The sequence below is a fragment of the Uloborus diversus genome, chromosome 1, assembly GCF_026930045.1.
Source record: "Uloborus diversus isolate 005 chromosome 1, Udiv.v.3.1, whole genome shotgun sequence".
NCBI lineage: Eukaryota > Metazoa > Arthropoda > Arachnida > Araneae > Uloboridae > Uloborus > Uloborus diversus.
The window spans coordinates 85,383,122-85,406,178 of NC_072731.1; the positions used below are offsets into that span (position 1 = coordinate 85,383,122).

General features: G+C 31.5%; 1 protein-coding gene across 2 annotated transcripts in view; it reads left to right on the forward strand.

Moving 5' to 3' along the window:
* LOC129230848 (pentatricopeptide repeat-containing protein 2, mitochondrial-like) overlaps nucleotides 1-21,163 on the forward strand; it is a 63,569-nt gene extending 42,406 nt beyond the window's left edge. For both annotated transcript variants that reach the window (XM_054865200.1, XM_054865201.1), the window contains exons 5-10: nucleotides 2,359-2,538; nucleotides 3,073-3,186; nucleotides 11,611-11,685; nucleotides 11,916-12,032; nucleotides 20,103-20,277; nucleotides 20,778-21,163. In XM_054865200.1, the coding sequence (XP_054721175.1) occupies nucleotides 2,359-2,538; nucleotides 3,073-3,186; nucleotides 11,611-11,685; nucleotides 11,916-12,032; nucleotides 20,103-20,277; nucleotides 20,778-20,845 (729 nt within the window). In that variant the 3' untranslated portion in view covers nucleotides 20,846-21,163. The remainder of the gene's footprint in view (nucleotides 1-2,358; nucleotides 2,539-3,072; nucleotides 3,187-11,610; nucleotides 11,686-11,915; nucleotides 12,033-20,102; nucleotides 20,278-20,777) is intronic.
* Nucleotides 21,164-23,057: the final 1,894 nt, after the last annotated feature.

The following is a 23,057-nucleotide window of genomic DNA, read 5'->3' on the forward strand; positions in this document are numbered from 1 at the left end:
CTTTTCTGTTGCCTTGTTCATTTGCATTTGCTCCCCTGTAGGGTGGGAAGGTAAATATTTTTTTGGGTGTTTATCCGAAGGCAGGGTAAATCCCCTAGTAATTGTGCACTTTGCAAAAAATTTTTAGGTAGTATTAAAAGGTGACTATTTTCTTTTTTAAACATAAACCCTAAAATAAAAGATTAAAAATTTTAAATGAATTTTAAATGTTTATGTATATTATGTGTGTATATATATATATATATATAGCAAAGGATTTTTCATATATATATATATATATATATATATATATATATATATATATATATATATATATATATATGTGTGTGTGTGTGTGTGTGTGATACAGAATATACCTGAACAATTGAACTAAGTTTGGAGGAAATTTCTGCATAAGATATAGGTAAATAAATAGTAATAATCAATTGAGCAACATTTCGTTACATTTTGATGTCATGCAGGGACATATTACTGGGTTATAAAAGACTAGGACCTTAAAAAATTGATGTTTGCTTTTTTGTAACCAGTTAAGCTTTTTTTGTAACCAGTTAAGCTTTTTTCTTTTTGTAGAATGGCTTTTTATATCTGAAATTTGGCTATCAACATTGATTAGGCATATCCAACACATTTAATGCGAATATCATATTAGATTGCTAAGCTGTTTCACACAATAATTCTCTAAATATGTGATCAAAAATACAATTTTTGGGCCAAAAATTTATTGTTTTGTATATGGTTGGTTGTATATATACAAAATGGAATACATACAGAAAAGTATTTTAGTTGAATATAAATTTTTGAAATAAATACCCGGATATTTACCCATTTTGGGTATTTACCCGGGTATATACCTTGGGTATTTACCCCTAAAAATAAATACCCGAGTATTTTACATCACTATTAGTATCTAAACAATGTCTTGCACATGTTCTGCCGTGCCGAGTTCTTCTGAAAGATATGTAGCGTTTTTGATTTTTTTCTTTGGATTCTTCTGTTTGCTTTTGGGTGTAACTGAGAGCATTGTTTTTCTTTCAATGCTTATTGTATGTATTATTCTTCAAACGTGTTTTTTGTACTTAAATGTTGATTTACAATAAATATATATATATATAAAATTAAGCAAACAGAATTTCAAATATTAAACAAATTATAAATAATAAAAGATGATAAGAAGGAAAAATGCAAACAGCTATTAAGTAGAAAAAGATAAAGTATGAATCCAGAGCTCATCAGCCGTGGAGGATTCATTAATTATGGTCAAAAGACCAAAGTTTTAACTATGAACTAAAAGAGAATGGTCTTTCCAATATTTTTCACTTTTATTATTATTATTTATATATATATATATATATAGCACCATAGATTAGTGTACCACAAAGCATATGTGTAATGGATTATGTACAACATTTTTTTTTTTTCATTTATAATTTCATATTACTTATTTATTTCCTAAAAGATGGAAATATTAGTAAAATTACATTGAAAGTGTTAAGCAACTGTTACAACAGTTAAGCTACACATTCTTAAGAAACAATTCTCTTCTCGGATTAGATAGTTAATGATGTATCTTTTTACCAATTTAATTATCCAAAAATGTATAATACAGCTCAAATACTTATATTTTGATCTATCATTCCATCCAAAATTAAAAAAGTTTCTCAACCGATTTTGGTGTTGGATTTTGCTGGGAAAAAAATTTGATAGGGGAATTTTTTAGACACTTTAAATTATTAAAACTACACTATTTCTCAAAAAACTAACCCTGAAGTTGAATTGGTTTTGAACGAAAGTTATTATTTTCCGGGCTCTAAAAATATTAGCTAAAACATACGAACAAGTTGTTTGCTTATCAGAAAGTTTTTTTTTTCTCCCATGCTATGAGAAAATTTCCCTGAAAGTATATTTTCTAAGGATGTTTAGTGAATCATCATAAATTATCTGTACACTGCTTTCTTATATCACCAGTTGCTATTTAAATTAAGTTAATGAAAAGGTTTTTTTAAAAATCCCTTAATATATTTCTAATGTATAAGATATTCATCGATGATGGCGATGGCATAATTTGCTAGTATTATGTTCATATAACTTACCACTTAATTCTTTCTGACTTAAGTTGATTATTCAGTTAAAAATGGTCAATATTTTTTGAAACGATTGGTATTTCATCCATATTTGGTCCGCATTTTACATGAATTTGCCCGAATTGAAAACCCTCTAACCAGTTTAATCCTGTGACATAAAATAATAAAATAAGCAAGAATAATAAATTATAGAAATCTACTGCATTTAAGTTATTAATATTGAAAATTTCTTAAATTGATGAGATGTTTCATTTTACCAATTGCTTTTAACATGTAGGACCTTGATGGATTCTTTGACCAATTGAAATCATATCTTTTGGCCATGGATCTTTATTTTAAGAACGAAATGTTTCCAGAAATTGTAGAAGCATTCAAATCTATGCAAGCAAAACAATTAGCAGAAACTAAATTTCCCAGAGAAGCTATGGTACTAGCTACAGGAGCTTGCTATAAAATGGTAAGTGTTTCTATTTTTAATTATGAATGTTTAAGAAACTTGAAATTTAATTTATGTTCGACTTTTTCAAGGTTCTGTGGTCATCTATGTATTATGTAGTTACGTTTTATGACTCGAATTTGTATGAAACAAATGGTAAATAATTAAGTATTATTACATATTTTTAAAGGCTTAGAAGAACATTTTTTAAAATCAGTTATTTACGTAGTAGTTGTAATGATTTACAGACAATAACCATTTTTCTAGATTGGATTGAAAACGTAAATTAACTGTAAAGCTCATAAATTTTGTTACATTTTGAATTATTTTAACTTTTTTTACTTGTAAAACAAAAAAGGCATCAAAAAAGTATTAAGAATTTTAATTCTAAAATAATATATTATTTGGGATTTAACTTAATATTGTATTTGTATAAAGCTTTAGCTCCTATTACAAATGTTGATTACAAATTTAAATAAAATGTTACTATTCTTTAATTGTGGTCATTTAACATTTTTGCTTTCTTCTATTGTTAAATTATTACTTTTTTTACAGAATACTCCAGAAACATACCAATTCGCTACAGATTTAGTTACCCAAGCTCGAGAGGCAAGAGTGCCTATCATTCGAAAAGCACTGACATTTGTAATTGCTCTTGCCTTGAAACAAGTATGATTCTTGAATTTGAATATTTACTAAGGAATCTCGTTTTACCTTGTTTTTCTCATCTTTTAATTGTATATTTTCTGTAATAGATCATATTGTTTATGAACTTGAAACCCCTATACACACAGACAGGGTTTGTACTTCTTTAAGAAACCCAATGCCCTGAATTTCATCAAGCAAAATTAAGGTCCCTAAAAAACCCTTAAAAAAAACTTAATTTTCTGAAAGGTGAACCAGGGACCGTCACTTTCTCAAGGGTCCCTAAGTTCACAAGGCCCTTTCTGTTTAGCAAGAGGGAAGGTCCCAATAGAGGGAAGGTAGCAAGTGATGTATTAACATTCTCATTTTCAATACCTTAAATGTTTTTAATTAAAAAATCTTGTTCTCTTAAAAATATGAAAAATTGATATTATTGAGTGATGTAGCCAAGATTGAACTCTAGTTCCCTCAACCCTTTATTGCAGGACTCAGGGGTTAGAAATTGCTGCCTCTCTTTCAAAATTAAAATTTTTATAGACACAAACTTGCAAGAAAGGGTGCAATGCAGCAAAATGGGATATTAATAATAACAGATGAAAAGCAATAACAACAAAACCATAGTTAAAATATCTTAATGAAAAGGGATTTTAGTTCTTTTCTTTCAATTTGCCTCGCACTCCTATAATGTATGTTAAAAAAAAACAAAAAAATAATACTTGAATATACGAATATTTTTCTCCCCATAATAATGTTATTCTCATTTTCCTGATCTTTTTTCATAACCCAGGTTTGAAAAATAAACACCTATGCTTTAAGAACAATATGTGCCATGCAGTGGTTGGAAAAACTACTTTTTTTATTGGAGCAAACTACAACTACTTTATTACAAATGTAGTTAACTACAACTACTTTTTTCAAAATGCAGCAACTACAAACTGCTTTTGAAAAGTAGTCGCTACTTTTTAAAAATAAATAAATGAAAAGCATACACATACACACCGTTTGAGAATAGGGAAGTTGCAACCTATTAAATGTTCCTATTTTGGCTGTTGGATATTGTTAATTGACCCTCAAAACTAAAAAATTCACCATCGCCGAATTTTAAAACACCGTGGTTGATTTTTGATAGCCAAAAATGTCTATTTGAGAAATATTCTCAACAATTCAATTTGAAAGCTAAGTGAAAACTAAGTGTAAATGTTTTTACTCACTTGTATTTCTTTAATAATGAAAAGGCAGTTAATCTTGTCCCTTAAAGGACGCTTGTTTCAATTCGCGTACGGGAGAATCAACCTGTAAACATCAGAACGACTTCGAACGACGTGTTTCGTCAGGAAGAAGGATGTGACGTCAGAGCACGAACGGAGATGATGTAATCTCCCGATAGCTCCGCGGCAAATCGAATGTTCTGGAAGCATCCAGACTGAGCTCTTACGTAGGCATATCCGGCGTGACGTGCATAGAGTGCGCTGTATTATATAAGCAGGGGGAAATGAGAAGGAGATCGCTTCTGCTCGCGTTTCTCATTTTCGACTGACGATAGTCGTATTTTTTGAGAGGATCGTTCGCTGTTGTGGCGACGTCCTGCACTTAGGGGATGGCTTTTAGAGTTTCACCATGAGAGTTAGGGACTTAAAATTTTTGAAACATTTTTAGGATAAGTCAAGTTAGGGTGTCAAATGTGTTTTTTTTGGAGGATGTTCCTTTGGAACATGAAGGATGTTTTTGAGAGTTGAAATTCCTCATATTTGTTTATACATTTTACTCATGTTATAGTTTGTTTTACAGTTGTTAATTATAGGATAATTATAAATAAAATGATTTAGCCATACAACTTGAATTCTGACATTTCATTCACTTGATAGCTACAGTAATGTGAAACAGAAGGCATCTGCTAAACTTAGTGTTTACCTTCCTTGCGGGAGTTAGACAAAATTTGTTAGGTCAACAATTTTTAATGAATTTTTAAAAATCCATGCGCAAAAGTGCGCGCTTCTGAAACGTCACGAGCCTACGTCACAGGGCGCGAATGGGCAGCCTTCCGCCGAAGATCCCTTGTTTTCGCTAGGAACATTTTGAGCGCGCTGATATTTTTATTTTTTAAAAATTCAATAATCCATTTGAACACACTATGGAGGCCGGATTCGTTAAAGCACAATCTAAATAATCTTCCTCAAGTAACACCAATGAGATATTCGAATATTTTCGAGAGGATGAGAGGTTTAATGTTCCAGAAACGCGAGGTGTTAAATGCGAGGAGAAAGCCTTTTACGTTTCGTCTTCGAAGTCGAATGCGTGACCTTCGCTTCTCCCCTATCAGGAGAGGGGATGACGTCACTTCCTATGCCATTTGACGTCACCAGAGCTTGAACTTTAAAAATTAATTTAAAAAAAACTACTTATCGTATCGCAAAAATTTTTTCACCAATGATGTTCATACATAAAAATAAAATTGAAAAATCGAAAACTTCCCTATTGGACAAAAAAATTCAAAAAGTGGTTTAGATTAATAAATTGGCTCATTTAAACACCTCCGCTTAACCATTTTACGCATTAGGTGTAACACTGACCATAAAAACTTGACCCCCCTTACAAAAATTACTGAATCCGCCCCTCCCTGACAGTGAATATTTCTTTCAAGAAGTGCAAAGAAAATGTGAATAGATGCAGTCATATTTTGATTAAAATTTCATACAGACATACATATATGTACATAAAATTGAATTAGATGGTAAAAAACATCTTTTAAACAAAAAAGAACTTTAATTTTCATTATAGGAGTTAATTTTATAGGAGCTTATATTTTGTAGGAACTAGTTAATTGATTTTCAGCTTCAGGCTAGTGGTACAGACCTGGACACTATTTCCTTTCTTACGCTACTGATAAAATGAAATAAGAGCAATTTTCAATTTTTCCGAATGACCTCAAAAACTAACAATATTTAATAATGGACTTTTATTTTCTTGATATATCAATGTTAAATCAGAAAAAAAGAAAAAATAAAGAAATAGGAAAAATATCTGCAATGTTACTAGTATTTATAATCAAATATTAATAAATATCGGAAATATGAAACACAGCTAAAAATGCTTATTTTAATTCAATGTGCAGTTTTAAACTACAGTGGACTTGCGCTCCAACGTGATTCAACTTACGTGAAATTTCTAAATAGCGAGTTTTTCTCGAGTAACCAATTTTGGAGTGTAGGCGAATTCCTCATCCTGCAACACGAAAGTTTTCCGGAGGGAATTGCAAGGGTCAGGTATCACCTTCTTTATTGGGTACTAAATATTAGTTTCGTGAATGGACTTTTCCCTTCCATCATTGAAAGCAAAAGTACCTCACACTGTACTAGTCAAAACATCGCTTTGTTAATTTACAAATCCCCACTCCACATCTTTTTCATTTTAAATATGAAGTTAATGAAACATAATTTCACATAAGCGGGCTGTTTGTCCAAATTTTTAAATGGAAGTAAAAATAGAAAATTTCAGACAACTAAAGAAATTTAAAGATTTTCCATATGCTTGGAACAACTAAAAAGTGCATTGAATATAATTACTGTATCTACTGTACAATACTATTGTACTATTGGATTTTATTATTGCTACATACTATATGTACTGTCTGTTTAATTTTATGTCATTCTCTCCCATTGATTTTGTGCATTCTAACCTTATTTTTATTCAATAACAGAGCTTTTATTTAACTGCAGTATTATTATTCGGTAATAGCAGGGTTCACCGTTATACAGTCGATATCTATCTTGATACATATCAAGATATATATCCGATATTTATTTTTCCGACTACAGTATTTTCAATACAAAAAATTCTATTAATCATAGTAATATTGTTCATTTATTATTAAAAATAACCAAAAAGGTATGTACTATATTTTTATGATGTATTATTACATCATTAATATAACAAAGTAATATAATATTCCTTTTTATTTTATACTAGTGTACCCGCATGGCTTTGCCCGTAGTAGAAAATTAAAAGGTCTTTTGATTCGCCTGTATATTTACAAATAATATATGGTGAATTTTCTACCAATTGGCTTGCCCATGTTACAGTTCCACGTTATGATTACTTGGTAATTTACTCGTCCATCTTATGATAATTTTGCTTGGAAAAATTTTCGTTAAATTGGAATAGAAAAAGAACAAAATCGAATTTTCAAAAAGTCGCTTCGAGGTGCACACCCCCATGCTACAAATTAGTTTTGTGCCAAATTTCATAAAATTTGACCAAACGGTCTAGGCGCTATGTGCGCCACAGACATCCAGATAGAGATCCGGACAGAGAGACTTTCACCTTTAAGTAAAGTCTTAAGTTTAAGCCTAATCTTTTTAGTAAAGATTGATAAAATTATTAGCAATGTAACAATTTTAAGTCATATTAATAGTGCCTAATTAAATAAAATGTTGGTTAGAAAAAAAAATGTCTAATGACTGTGCACCGACTAATGCATATTTTTTTTTAATTTCTGAATCATATAACTGTAAAAGCAGCATACAGAAGAAGAATGCATATAACAGTTAATGCTAAATTTACACCATTAAAATTGATAAAAATGTAAATTGAAATATTAGATATAAATAATGAAAGAAGCTTTAATTTTATGTCTACGTATTGTAGTAATAATATAAGAAAATTAAAAGTGATTTGAGGATGCATTTACTATCTTGAAGACTTTAACTTGTGCTGATTGAAAGTATCAGATATATATCAAAATACTGGATATTTTTGAAAATATATTTTCAAATTCTTGTTAATAGGAAGTTAAGAAATGGGTTAAAACAGTTTGATGGAAGTTTTCAATTATCTAAAATAATTGGTATGTTAAAAAAAAATCTTATAGGTACCCTTTTCCACATAGCAAAATTTCAACCTGCGTAAGAAGTCTTGGAACGCATCCCTCACGTAAGTTGAGATTGTTAGCCGGCCAAGACAGTTCAATATCATTCTCTTACATAATATTTACAGTAGCTTCCATATTAGGAGGATATTGGCACAATAATCTAATGAACATCTAAAATGTTTATCCACGGGACCTTCTCTGCTGACAGAAAACACAAATGTGGTACTACTTGGCAATTATGGCTTATTCTTTTCTTTCTGAGCCATGCTCTACTGAAGTTAAATATTGGGGAAATGTGAAAATTTTGATGCCAAACAAACTAATGGTGTCAAACAGAATATATGGTGTCAAAATATGTCTGTCAGCTCGTATTTTTCAGTCTTAAGAATCGGACTGATGCAAGTTTTATTCTGTAAGACTTGAACCAGTACGACTTGCTACTATCCTTTTTTTTTTTTTTTTTTTAAAGTACTGTGCTACACTACAAACTACTGAAAAATGTAGCTACTACAGTAGCGTCGCTACTTCCAACCATTGGTGCCATGTATTAAATAAATTACTAAACAATTATTTAAAACAAAACGTTTTGTATTATCTGGTAAAATAGTCATTTTTTGTTGAATTGGAATGTCATGGACTCCAGGGGCTATTTTGATCGCATCCCTTTTCTGCATCATTTAAAAAATTCTTTTTTTGCTCTTACCACTCTCATTCTTGCCATGTATGAAATTAACAAAAAGCTCTGTCTAGAACTAGATGAGCCTACTTTCCTGTATACCCATACTACCTTCTAGTACCTGATCAATATTCTCAAAAATAGCTAAAATCGCAAATGTTTTCAAACATATTTTTAAAATACTTTAAGCTGATTTCTAGGAATAAAATATTTCTCACTTATCTAAAAAAAAATTAGATCCGTAAAAAAAAAAAAAAAACGAACCAATAAAATAGCAACTTTTGAACAAAGCAGCTAATACACTTTTTTCTATTAAAAAAATCTTTAACAGCTTTCAAAACGAAAAAATAATAAGCTCATTAAGATAAATACATCATATCAAAAAAAAAAAATTGTTTCTTTTTCCCCTGTTGCCATAACCAATTTTTCAAATGAATTAATGCACTTACCAAAACAAATAAAAACAATAAAATGTCAACTTAAAGAAATAATTTTCATTGTCAAAAAAAAAAAAAAAATACCGAAAACTGAATACCTAAATTAAAACTTTAGCGTAAAAATAAAAACAAGTCAGATCAACAATAATTATTTCACAGTCAAAAACATAGCTGCGGAGTCGGAGTCAATCTCATTTTAGGGTAAAGGAGTCGGAGTCAAATATCTAAGAATCGGAGTCAGTCATTTGTCCTCCGTGTATAAATTTTTGCCAAAGCTACGAAGTCAAGGAGTCGGAGTCCGATTAATTGTCGGGCACAGGAGTCGGAGTCAGGTGCCCCTAAATTCTCGGAGTCCGAGTTTGGGGTCAAGAGCTATTTCCAACAAAATTTGTTTGAAGTAAATCCACCTTCAAGTACGGAATCTACATCGACTTTCAGTTTCCCCGTAGGCGCTAATGTTAAGGGATTTGAACTGTTCAAAATTGAACAGAAAATTGTTCAAATCAAAGATATTTTATACACAAATTTTTCATCAAAAGCTTTTTCCTACAAAGTTTGAAGCAAATTCGCCTCACAGTTTGGAATTGCCTTGAATTTCCCCGTAGGCACTAATGTTAAGTTTTTTTAACTGTTCAAAATGGAACAAAAAATAGTTCAAATCAAAAAGTGAAATAGGGGAATGAGGTGTCCTCGCCGAGATCTTTCGAACAAAAAAAAGTTTGTTCGAATCAGACTATTCATTCAATAGTTTTGGGGGGGGGGACAGACAGACATTTTCTCCCATCTCAATACCCTACTTTCCAATTTTTAATTTTTCAATATATATTTAATTATTTAATTTTTTTTACTTTTTTTTGTTTTTCGCGTTTTTTTGTTTAAGATGCATTAAACCTTCTTTCATGCTTTTTTCTTCTTTTTCTGACTTTTACTGGGAAAGTAGGCTAAAAAATATAACTCACTGAAAATGGGGCATTGCAGTCACTTGCACCTCTACCTGCATTTTGGGAACAATGCATGTGTAAATATAATATGTATCAAATACTTTGCCCCCCCCCCTGGAAAATTTTGAAATAGTGCACCTACAGTTATCTATTTATTTTCGATGAGTCCTGAAATTTTTTTGCGAGTCCTTAAAAAGTCCTTAATTTTCACTTTTAAAAATGAGTATGAACCCTGACAGAGGCATAAGCCACTGTGTATGGCATACAAAATTTTTTCATCTATTTTATCAGAAAGATTGGCTCCTTTATTTGTCGAAAATATTATTGGAGTACAGTTGGATCCCTACTTACGCGATGGACGCGTTCCAAGACCCCTCACCCAAGTTGAAATTTCACATTGTGGAACAACATATGTTTGGAAATTTTCATAAGCAATTCCAATTATTTCAGACGTGTGTTAACATTCCTCAAATTGTTTTAAACCATTTCTTAACCATATATTACCGTATCTTTTATAAAGAACTGATTTTTTACTTTATTTTAGAAAAAAAACATAACCATTTAATATAAATTACTGTTAGGATGCTCAAAATCAATGATCAATGAGAGATATGACTTAAAACAGTACAGTGCTTACATTAAGTACATTACTGCATTATAATAGCACTGAACAGTAGATATCTTAAACTTAATTATAATTTTTTAAATGACAAAGATGATTGTTTATGCAGTGTGGGAACACCCCTCTTTCTGCCCTTTTCAAGCCACAATGAAAGAGCAGCTCCCATTTTCATGATGTTTATTTTGCTCAAACACTACTACTCTCCGAGCTTCAGTATTAAAACTAAGCTCTGAACATTTATGGAATTCCTTTTCTTGAATTTTAGTTGTATGTATCGAAGATTAACTCATACCGAATTGTCGTGCTACCTTCAAATTACTGTTTAATTGTTCAATCATATCGAGAATCTTGACCTTTTCTTTAATGGTCAGAAGCTTTCTCTTTTTATTTCCACTTCCCCCAAACCTTAGACAAAAAAGCGTGTTTGGGAGCCATTCTATTTCATAATGTTCATATGTGAAGTGAAGAAAAAAAACTTTGGAATCAGAGCAGTTATTTGTATAAATACAGTGTTTGAACTTCCACTTTCAGAGATGCTAAAGGGATGAAAGTTCATTCACAAAACCAATATTTAGTGTCAACGAAACCGATTCTGACGCGTGGCCGCTCGTTTCAAAAAAATTCATGTTGCAGGAGAGCAATTTGTATCCGCAATAAAAAATTCATTACTCATAAAAAAAAAATACTCGCGTTATAGCCATTTCGGGCAAGTCGGGTCGCGTTGTTGCGGGATCTGACTGTATACCAATTGTGGATTTCAAAAAGTATTGTATAGAATAGACACTTAAAATATCATTCTGCAATATGCATGCAAAATTTATTACTTGATTAATGTATGTTATTGTTTAAAATGCTATTTGTAATTATATTTTCTTATAAATTAATGCATTTTCTTTTCATTGCAGAATAGACCTGATGTAGCTCTTGAGATTTTATCCAGCATTGATCGATTCAATAACATAACTGGCAATAACTTGAAGGTAAGATTTTTTTTTCTGGTTCAACTTTTATGTTAAAGAAATAAAATCCTTGTTTAAATGTTGAAAAGGATTTGGGGATTTAAATGCATTGAAAAAATATATTTAGAAAAGTAGAATAGTTTGCCATAGTTGTTATCTTTAGTATAAAAAATGTTTAAGCAAACCAATTGTTCATCAGTAGCAAATTCTTTAATTACTTAAAGTAAATTTTGTGGCTTTTTTTCCCCCAGCTAATGTGTTTTGCTGGTCTTGATCGAGTTCAAGATGCTTTTGATATTCTTCGCCGAGCTACTGATCAAGATGCACCCCTTCAGACTCGCATTCGTGGTGAAATTTGCCAGACCTCGGTAAGCTTTATGTTTCAAGATGTTACTCAAACGCAAGGGCAGATGCTGAAATTTTTCAAGGGGGGGGGGGGGGTAATTTGATTTCTAATACTACTTAAAAAAAACTTAGATTTTTGCCGCTATACTATTTGATGTCACCGCAGATTATAAAGCTTTTCTTTTCTTCAGACTTAAATGTTTCTTTTATTTTATAACCAAGTTATATTCTTCTTTTATATATTTTAAAGTTGACTAATTGCTTTTTTTTTCTGTTTTTTTTCCTTGCATTTCAAAGTTGTTTCTTACAAAAGCGATCTAAGATTTTTTCGTTACATACTTAAATCATTTGAAATAGAGTTAACTTGTGTACTTAAGTAAATATCTTTATTTTTTTATTGTTAAAATGTTGTATTCATTCATTAAAACCTATGTTCTTGATTAGAGAAAATCTCCCTATGAATGGATGTCAAAAGGTTTCATCTGTTTTGCATAAATGTCAATTAGTTAAATAAGCATAACTACATTACTTCCATTCTTTCACTATTACTTGTTATTCTTGCAACAATTATTATACTGTTTGAAAATTTAGTTCAAAATAATTTCAATTCCTTCTTCATTCTCATAAATACACATATGTTTTTAAGAGTGATTTTAATTTTTCTTCTAATACATTCTTATGCTAAGTGGTTTCTAGAAGTAAAGTACTTTTTAAAAATTTTCTATAATCTTTCCATGTAGAAAAATTTAATGTACTCTTTTGTAGTTTTTTTTTCCAAAAACAATTCACTTGATATGTTTTTTTTTTACCATTTTGTTAAAAAAGTAGCATCTTTTTTAAATATATCTTTAGTTCATCAACTTTTCACAACTTAACACGTTTAAAATACTGTATTTTATACAAACATACAATGGATTTCAAGTAGAGCAAAGGAAGGAAACCATTATCATTGGTAACGTAAATCAGGGAAATTTGGTGAACTTAATCAGGGAAAAGTCAGGGAACTTTTTTTCACAGTTCCTGTCGCCACCCTGTATTGTCTCTTTATACATGGTTAATGAAGATCCCAGTAAAAAATGATGGAAGACAAGTATAAATTTTAATGAAATTTAAAAACTAGGACAACAGCATAAACAAATACTGATATTAAAAACACAAAATTTAAGCTTATTGCAAGATTTAAAATTGTTAAACAAGGATTCGAGAATCATTTACAGAAGTTTTGTGGAGCTTCTTGTGATTTTGCAGAGCGGTCCAATATTGCGTTTAAAAATTATTTTTAAAAACATACCTAAGGTTTGTGTTTGTATTTTGATAATTTAAAACGCAAGCATAAAAATATTTATTAGAATTTAATTAACAAAAAATAAACTAAATCAAACTCTGAGCACTAAGAAATTTAAGTTCCCATATCCGCACATATGATTATAATCTTAAAATAGCAATATATAATAATAGAAAACACTGAATAATACTAAAAGTTTTAGTTAAAGTTTCAAAGCTTAAAATAATTATTGAAAATTAAAATAGTTAAACTCGGTTAATACGAAATGTCAAAAATCCACAAATTTGTTTGCATTAGCCGTTATTCGTAACAACCGTCAATGAATGATAATATGAAAAAACAAAGAAATGCTTATTGCTTACCTATATTTAAAAACATTACAATTAATACCCACATTGTAATCTAACTACAGTGAAACCTCGCTTAACGGACACCCCTTTAAAGCGGACACCTCTCTTTACGGACAGTTTCTTTTTTTCCCATCCCTTTTCTATGGTTAAGCCATTAAAATGCCCCTCATTAAAGCGGACACTCACTTAACCGGACACGGACACAACATTTCTTGGAAAAAAGCTCTTTCTTCTCTCATTAAAGCGGACACCGACGGACTATTTCAGCAAACCTGACTCTTTCTCCTTGAAAGAAAAAAGAGAGATTTATTCCAATACAGGACTTTTTCAATAATTGACACAAAGAGAACCAGAGATAACAATGAGCAACACCTTTCCTCCTTCCACAATAAACCATAAAATTTATTCACCCCATTGCGAAAATGCACAACCGGTTCAGAATCTGCCAGGAAAAAATCTGCTGAAGTGGGAAATGAATGTAGAACCTATTGTTTGGGGGTAGGGAGTACATTTTAGGCTCCTGGGGACAGCTCAGATTCCCAGAAAGGCAATTGTTGGTCATTGAGTGTGGCTTAAGTGAACAAAACACATGGTACACTGGCCGAACACCTTATCTTTCCCAAGAGTAATTAAACTGTCTGCCATGTGGTCTTCAGAGTTTACAAAAGAGAATTGGTGATTCGTTTATATATTTTTAAGTTTTATTACTGCGGCCTTTGCTGTTCTTCATCGGCGCCTTTTAATGGACGGGGCCGATGGTTGAGAAGTGATGCGTTCTTAATTCCAGTTATTGAGTTTATCTTAAAGGGAAAAAGAAAGCTGAAAATTTATGGATCGGAATAATGGGGGATCGTTGCCAAAGAAAGGGGAGGTGGAGCAGCTTCCTTGGAAGGATTATTTCATTTTAAGAGTTTTTGGAATAAGTTTTGCATTTGACCCTGTAGTCGAGTGTGTCCTTATCCGAATCGACGTTGGAAAAAATGCCTCGCAAAGCTTTGACTTTAAAAGAAAAAATTGAGGTGCTCGAATATCACAAAAGTGAAAAATGTGGTGTAAGAAAATTAGCAGAGCATTTTAACATAGGAAAAACACAAGCGGCAGAAATTGTAAAAAATAGAGAAAAGTTAATGAAAGCTTGGTGCGAGAATGGAAAAAGCAAGCAGTACAGAATGTCATCTGAAGAGGGACCTTCATATCAAATTGATAAATGCGTGTTCGAATGGTTTTGCCAAGTGCGAAGCAATCAAGTTTCTGTGTCAGGACCAATGCTGCAAACAAAAGCACTAGAAGCTGCGCAGAGCCTTGGAGTAAAGGATTTTAAAGCCTTGAATGGATGGCTTGAAAGATTTCGGAAGAGACATTCTGTTTCTTTTAATGCAATAAGTGGAGAGTCCGCTACTATAAATCCAGAAACGGCAAATGAATGGGTCGAGAAACTGTCATCCATAATTAAAGACTATGATCCCGAAAATATTTTAAATGCCAATGAAACAGGGCTTTTTTACCGTGCATTACCTGAAAAAGCCATGTGCTTTAAAGGTGAAAAATGTCATGGTGGCAAAATGTCAAAAGAGTGTTTAACGGTCTTATTATGCTCTAGTATGGATGGTGTTAAAGAGCAACCCTTAATTATAGGAAAAGCGGCAAAGCCAAGGTGCTTTAAAGGTATGAATCCGCGAAAACTTGGCTTTCAATGGAAAGCGAACAAAGCTGGGTTCAAAAAAGATCTACCTGTTGCCGAAGAAGGAACAGTAAATAACGAAGAACCCGTTAATGATTTAACAAAATTAATACGCCTCAGTGGTGAAAATGTTTTAATTGGCAATGAATTTGCTGAAATTGATGGTGATGTTGAATGTGAAATCAATTCCTTAGAAATGGAGGAAATAGTTGAAAGCATAACACATAACGAAACCGAAAGTGAAGGAGAAGACGACGATCCTCAGATAGTAGTGGAAGTATCTTCTGAAGAAACGAAAATTAGAAGCTTACGTGATGCTCAAATATACATTGATCAACTAAGACATTTTTGCACCGAAAGAAATGATGAAGTAGGGGTAAAATTAACGCAAGAACTTAAAATTTATCATGAAGATATGATGAGCAAAAACTACTCAAAACAAACTTCAATTACATCTTTTTTCACGAAACTGACATAGGTATGTTTTTGTATTTTCTCTGGGTTTGTTTTATAGTTTATTTCTTGAAAACCTTGAATTGAAGCATATGTAACAGTTATTACATTTCGTTACTTTTCTGTAATTACAAGCATATAACTTTTGATCTCAGAATAAGTTTCTTTTAAGAAGTGTTATTAATTATTTTGTAATAAGTAGGTTATTTAAAAATTCGTTTTTTTTTGAGCAATCACGATTGCTTATTGTTCTCACTTGACAGTCCATGATGTTCCGGTTCCTTTTTCAGCTTGGACCATCAGGCTTGCAGCACGACCGTCCACCGCGGCGGCGGCGCGGCTGATCCTGAGCACTGTCCCCCCGGAATCCACTTTTGCTGGGCGGTGGCGTCCATGTCCTACACACGCATGCGCATACATAGTCGCCAACACGCGCGCGCCTTTACACACATACACACGCCTACGTGCACACACGTAAGCCTACACACACATGCACACAACTATATACACGTAAGCACCCAGGAGGAGGGACATGCTTGGGCGGGGGAGCCATTTCTAGAAACAATAACTCTAACCAGTAGAGTCTTGTCGCAACTCGTGATTGCGAAAAACATAATTTGAATTCAAAGTTTCGGAATTCAAATTAGAGTTAATTTTTTTTTTTTTTTACGTGTCCCTCGGGAAAGCGGACACCCCTTTAAACCGGACAATATTTATGTCCCCGTAGGTGTCCGTAATAGAGAGGTTTTACTGTATTAGTACATTCAGAAAAAAAATCTCTTATTTCTTAAAATGAATTTTTTTTTTTTGGAAAATATTGAAAAAAGGAAAATGATAATCGGCAATTATGGAATAGGTTGTAATCCACAATGGAAGATGAATAGTTTTATGGTAGAGTAAATTGAAATGTCCACAGGTTCTGGCTTTTTTTTTCTATGTAAAATATTTAATAGTTTCTTCTCTTTACACAATGGGACTTTTACTACCCTAACAAAATGATGAATAATTTCTAAAAACGAAAATTACAGTATTCAACCACAGATATTTTAAGTAGAGAAGTGAGAATTTTTTGTTCATCTAAGCTGAGACTTTCAATTTAATATATGCATTGTGCTTAAAATTTTTAATGTAATTTGATAGCAAACCAAACTTAACGAACAAAATGTTTGTTTTAGTCGTGATTTAGTATTAAATGTCATAGTATTAAGAGTTCAACTGTAATACAAGAGAAAGGACCAGAAAAAAAAAGAATACAAGAGTCTGCAAAAATTTCGACAGGAAAAATATGCAATTGCTTGAAAAAGCTCTTTTGATGAATTTTTTCAAGAAATTCGAAGTAAATCCAACTTCTTTGCAGAGTTTCAGTAATTGTAACAGTAAGCAGAAAATAGGAGCAGAGAAGCATCTTGAAAGTGGTTGGTATTAATTTTGAAAAGAAAAAAAGCATTTGAAATCATTAACAAAGTAATTCATTGAAATGTCAAATTTCAGTAAAAGAAATCAACAATGGGATTTGAAGAAAGAGGTGATTTAAAAAAAAATTAAAGAATTTTTTATTGTAAAGACTTGCTTAAAAAATCAAAAATAAAGCACCTTGTCAAAATAATCAAGAACTTTTGTTCAAAATTAAGCCCTTTTGTAATATAGCACTAAGACGAAGCACTTAAAAGGATTTTCAAGAACCCATGGAAACCCTGCTGCAATTGCTTTTTTTTTATTTTTATTTTTTTTATTTTTGACTTTATCTACGAAATATTTTCCCTCACCCCTTCAAAAATGCCTAAAGTCCTCTAAAATTCTTTTTTTTTAAATTCAATATTGAAAAGTTATCATTGCAGGGTCCCCAGGGTTCCAATCTGCCCTTGCTGAAACAGTTTCCTTTTTTGCTGTTTTGGAAAAAAAATTATTAAAGAAAAATTTATGCTGTTTAGTGACAGTACTTTTATTTAGTGGAAAATAATACATGATGTACAAACAATAAACCTTTCACTATGATTTGTGTTTCCCAATTGTGTTGAATTTTCGTTTATAAAATAAGGGCAAAGTCTTTGTCATTTAAATTTCTTCTTACCTTAGGCTCATCTGAAAGGTATGGAGCTCTCCTTTCTTATTTGATTATGAGTGTGCTCCTGTGGTATGACTTAATTCATTTCCCCCCCCCCCCCCCCAAGTTTCACACATTTTATTAGTATTTGCCTATACCAAAACAGCTATTCGTATTTACTTCTGTAATAAAGCACAATATTTGTAGTTTCTGTTAATCTACTGGTAAATGTAGGTAGTATGATACCCTGAATTAATTGCTCTCATTAATACCAGTAATTATTCTGAAATAAATCAGAAATGGGATTTTTTGGTACTCTATATGAATTAGTCAAGTTTTTGATGGAGGAAAAATTCTGTTCCATGAAAAATAAGGGGGAGCTAGAAAAGAAGGAAATATCTGGTGTCTATTGTAAAACGATACAATATTGGCTCTACAGGCAACTAAGCTCTCCCAAAAGTCTCAAGCATTCAACATCTGCCTGCCTCTAAATTTCACACATTCAATTGAAATTACCAGCACTATAGAAGGGGGGAAACTTCAGAACTTGTCAGGTATAATGTGCTGACAATATTGTTCTTGTTCATACAGTCATGCTATTTAAATATTTTCCTTTCTAATGCATCACATGTATTAACCTATGTATTTAACCTATTTTTATAATTTATTATCTAACAATATGTATTCCCAAATATACAAATAAATAAAATACGTAAAGAAAAAAAATCAAGAGTAAAAAAAATTATATAATTTCCACTGAAAGTGCGCAACTTTCTTTAAAAAAATTTCATTAATGTATGTACCGTAAAATCCCGAAAGTAACTCCCCTATCAATTATAGCCCCCCCCCCTTTCCTTCACCTAAAAATTATCTTTACCTTTCCGATCATTTTCATTTGCCACTCCCTCCAAAAAAAAAAGATTTTCTGCTTTACTTAGAAAGCCTTTACAGAGGTTTAGTTTCCCCCTCCATGTGCAGGTTTTCTTATCTAAAAAAAAAAAAAAGAAAACACTGATTTAAAAAAAAAAAGAGAAATGGTCTCCACAGTGTATTCATTGGAAAATATCTAGATTCCTTTTGAAGCAAGGGCGTCTTTTTGAGCAATCACATTGCTTATTGTTCTTATTTGACTGTTTTGAATTCCTATGATTTTATCCCCCCCCCCGCCTCCCTCTGCAGCACCACCGTTGATTGTCCCCTCTCGATGCTGCTCCTCTTGCGAAAAGTCTCCAGGTTGCATTCATATCCTACACACGCCTACATACACTCGTGATCGCGAAAAACATAAGTTGAATTCCAGATGTCAAAATTCAAATGAATTTTTATTTATTTATTTATTTGAGCAATCACGATTGCTTATTGTTCTTACTTGGCAGTTTTGAATTCCTATGATTTTATTTTCCCCCGCCTCCCTCTGCAGCACCACCATCGACCGGCCTCAGGATGCTGCTCCTCTAGCGAAAACCTTCTCCATATTTGCGTTCATATCCTACACACACACACACACACACGCAAAAAAACATGTGATTGCGAAAAACATAATTTGAATTTAAGATGTCAAAATTCAATTTTTTTTTTTTTTGTTCATATGTATTACAAAAGAAATTTATGCAATTGTACTGGAAACGCGTTTTTTAAAAAGTAGTGCAAAAGTTAAAAATAATCTTTTTTAAAGGAGAAATAAAGTACTTGAATGAGTTTAGGATCATCAGAAATGTATATTTTACTAAATCGAGTAAGAGATTTGTCTGTTTTTACGTTCGCAAATTTTGTAATGCGCAGTTTGCAAAATTACGATTTTTGTTACAAATTTGATGTTGAAATTGTGATTTTTGCTTCTATTTTGAAACAAGAACATTAGGATTTTGCTTCTTTTACTGTATCCTTATTATATTCAGAACATGATTTCTTTTGAAGCGATAAATTATAGGGAGTTTTGCCAACTAAGATGCAAAATCTTTTCTTTCGAAAAAAAATGGCACCCACTTGCAATTTATTACAAGAAAATTATGACAGGTTTTAATTAATTTCTCACTCTTCATTCACTCTTATTTACTTATTATTTCTTTTCTGTACTCTAAAATTAATACTACTTAAAACTATTATTTTGGCTAATTTTTTTTTAAAATCTCGATTATAACCCCCCCCCCCTTCTGAAATCAACAAATTTTGTTTTGAAAATACGGGGGGGGGGGTTACTTTTGGGATTTTACGTTAATGTTTGTATCATGTAGATTACTTTGACAGAATTGAAATGTTCATTTGCTCATTTTTCCACAGCTTGATGCTCTTCAGAAATCAGTAGATAAAATCAATGATAAAGAAACAAGCCATATATTTGAGCAGTTGTGTAGATCATTAAAGGAAAGTAATTCCATTACAAGTCAAACCATCGACGAACTTGTCTGTTTACCTATTGAACCAAGACAGTTTCTGCGAGAGAATGCTTTCCAATGTAAGTTGTTTTATTCATTTGGAATGTTTAAATTTTGGTGCTTCATTTTTAAAAAATAGAAGAGAAAAATGTGCATTCCGAGATTCTAGGATACAGGATGATTTAAAACTTTTGTTACATTGTAAAATTAGAGGCCTCAATGGTTAAAACTTTCTATCCCTACATTTTATTGTACTATCATTGAAAAGGAAATTTTTTCGAAGCTGCATTTCCAAATCATTTCATTTTGGGCACAATTTTTTTTTTTTTTTTTTCTTTGACTTAAATTTTGTAGGCAAGCCTATTGAGTTTCAAAAAAGATTTTTTTTTTTCAAAGAATTTGATTTATGTAAATAAATCAAAAGTGTGATAAAATATGAATAAGCATATAATATTTTGCTTAAGCATTTCATTGAACATGTTTTCTTTTCTGTAATTTAATTAGTATTAAGTGTGCAGGAGATGTATGTTTACATTGTTAAACATGTACATAATTATTTATTTATTTTTTTTACATACAGCACGACCAAGAAATCGTTTCCCTGAACAGTCTTTTAGAATGAGAGAAAGGGGAGGGCTTAGACCGTGAAGAAGAATTTCCTGCAAGAAGACGTTTTGCAGGGATTTCAGACAATTATTAGTAACGTTTCAAGAAAAAGTAGCTCTTTAAGTTGCATTGTAAAATACCATTACTTGGACTTATTGCCATGAATGCATTTCTTCTTGAATTTCACTGTTCTTGTAATATAGCTTTTTTAAACAATAAATGAAAAATAAAATTGGATTTTACGGATGTATATTCCAGTTTACTTTAGTCAAACCAGGTCAATACTCTTTGTTGTGCAATTTAAAACGAAATGTATTTTTTAATGGCTGTGAATAAATAGTTCATTTTCTTTAAAAAAAATATTGTGTCATAGTTCTTTAAATATTTGAAAAATGTGCAGAAATAAAGTGTATTCAATTATTTTCTTGTGAATAGAAATAGAATCAAGCTTCAAAGCAAAGCTAGTTTTTGACTTAATGCTGTTAAAAAATTTATTGTAAAAATTGATGGTTCTTTAATATATAAATAAAATATCAGGGGGTCTGGCCAGAGGAAATTTGGGTCCGTTAATGGACCCTTCACAAAAATCCGATCAACTAAAACGGACCTTTCACAAAATCCCGATCAACCAAAACAGACCCTTCACAAAATTCTAATAAACAAAAACGTATCTTTCACAAATTGTTTATTGAAAGAGCAAGTCTGAAATCAAAATAACGCATATTTTTCCGTGTATAAAAACAATTTTTAAAACCTTTTTTAAAGTTAAATTAGAGGGATGAGCTTATACAAAATCTGCTAATTTTGCAGAAAAAAAAATCTGCACTTGTGCCCTTTCTACAAACAAATAACTACTAACTGCCAAATAAATATAATGCTTGTTTGTTCCTTTGAAAGAAATTAACAGCTGAAAGTCAGTTTGGTTTTAAATAATTTTGCTTGTTTGTTTTATCATAGCTATTTTGCAGCGTTGTTGCCATCTTCTCTGCTCTGAAAAGGCAGCTCATAAGCACTTTGCCTCCTAAGCACTTTTCTCCCTGCTCATGATTTAATAAACAATAATAATATATATCAGAAAATGAACTTAGAACTGCAAACGGAGTACTGGTGGGGAAAAAATGTGATCGCTTCAGATTGGGTTACCAACTTCGCCACTTAGCGACTGGCATTAAATCTTTAGTCACTTGATTAGAAAATATTCTCACCTGTTATGCAATACTTGCATATCTGCGATGCTATCAGTAACTATTATTTTGGTAAAAAATTATATGGGTTTGTTTTTCCAATGCTAACAAGGATGATTGACTTTAAATTAACTCCTTTATTTACCGTTTTTTTTCTTTAAATGCCTACATTTTGAAAAGTGCAATCTTTTTTACATCCGATATGAGAATCACATTTTATTCTTTTTTCAAGCTAACTTCGCTTTATTAAGATTTCTTGTGTTTTCTACACAATGTAGAATTGTATATAAATATTGATACTTGAGGGGTGCCCATCTCCCAGAGAGCGATGTCCCCCCCCTCCCCCCAAATGCTAGCAAAACAACCAATAATGATTTTCTCAACAGAAAAGAGAAAAACACTCAAGTTTAAGCTTTAATAATGCAGTATTTGAACCATCAAAATTATAAAATTTCGTTTTTACAAAAAAAAAGTTTTTTTTTTTGCAAAGTTATTTGATTTTTTTTCACAAAATTAATTGATTTTTCACAAAATTATTTGATTTTTCACAAAAAACGGACCCTGCGAAAAATCCTGGACAGACCCCTGAATATATACACACACACATATATATAAACACATAGATCATTGGAGGCTCGTGCGAGGGCGTCCGAGCCTCCTCACTTTGAGAAAAAAACATAACTTTTTATTTTTCTTTTTTTTTGTACATATATGCTTGAAATAAAAGTGTTTCGTAGTGTCCTGAGTATAATCTGCAAAAAAGTTTTTAAAAAAATGAAGTGTGGATTATCTGTTTTTCCCCCCTCAACACCAATGCACTGAACCTCAAAACAGTGAAACCTGTCTATAACGATGTTTTCCTTGGTCCCAGCAAAATGTCAGCATAAATAACCAAACTGTCTACAACAATAACCTGACTATAACAATATTTTTTTTAGCTCCCAACAGTATTGTAGACAGGTTTTACTGTATTTGCAGCAGGATTCAGAGACAGTTATCTTTCTTTATGTTGTTTATTTTACATAGCTTGAATGTTTATCTTATGCAACTGGGGCTATGTAAAATAAACG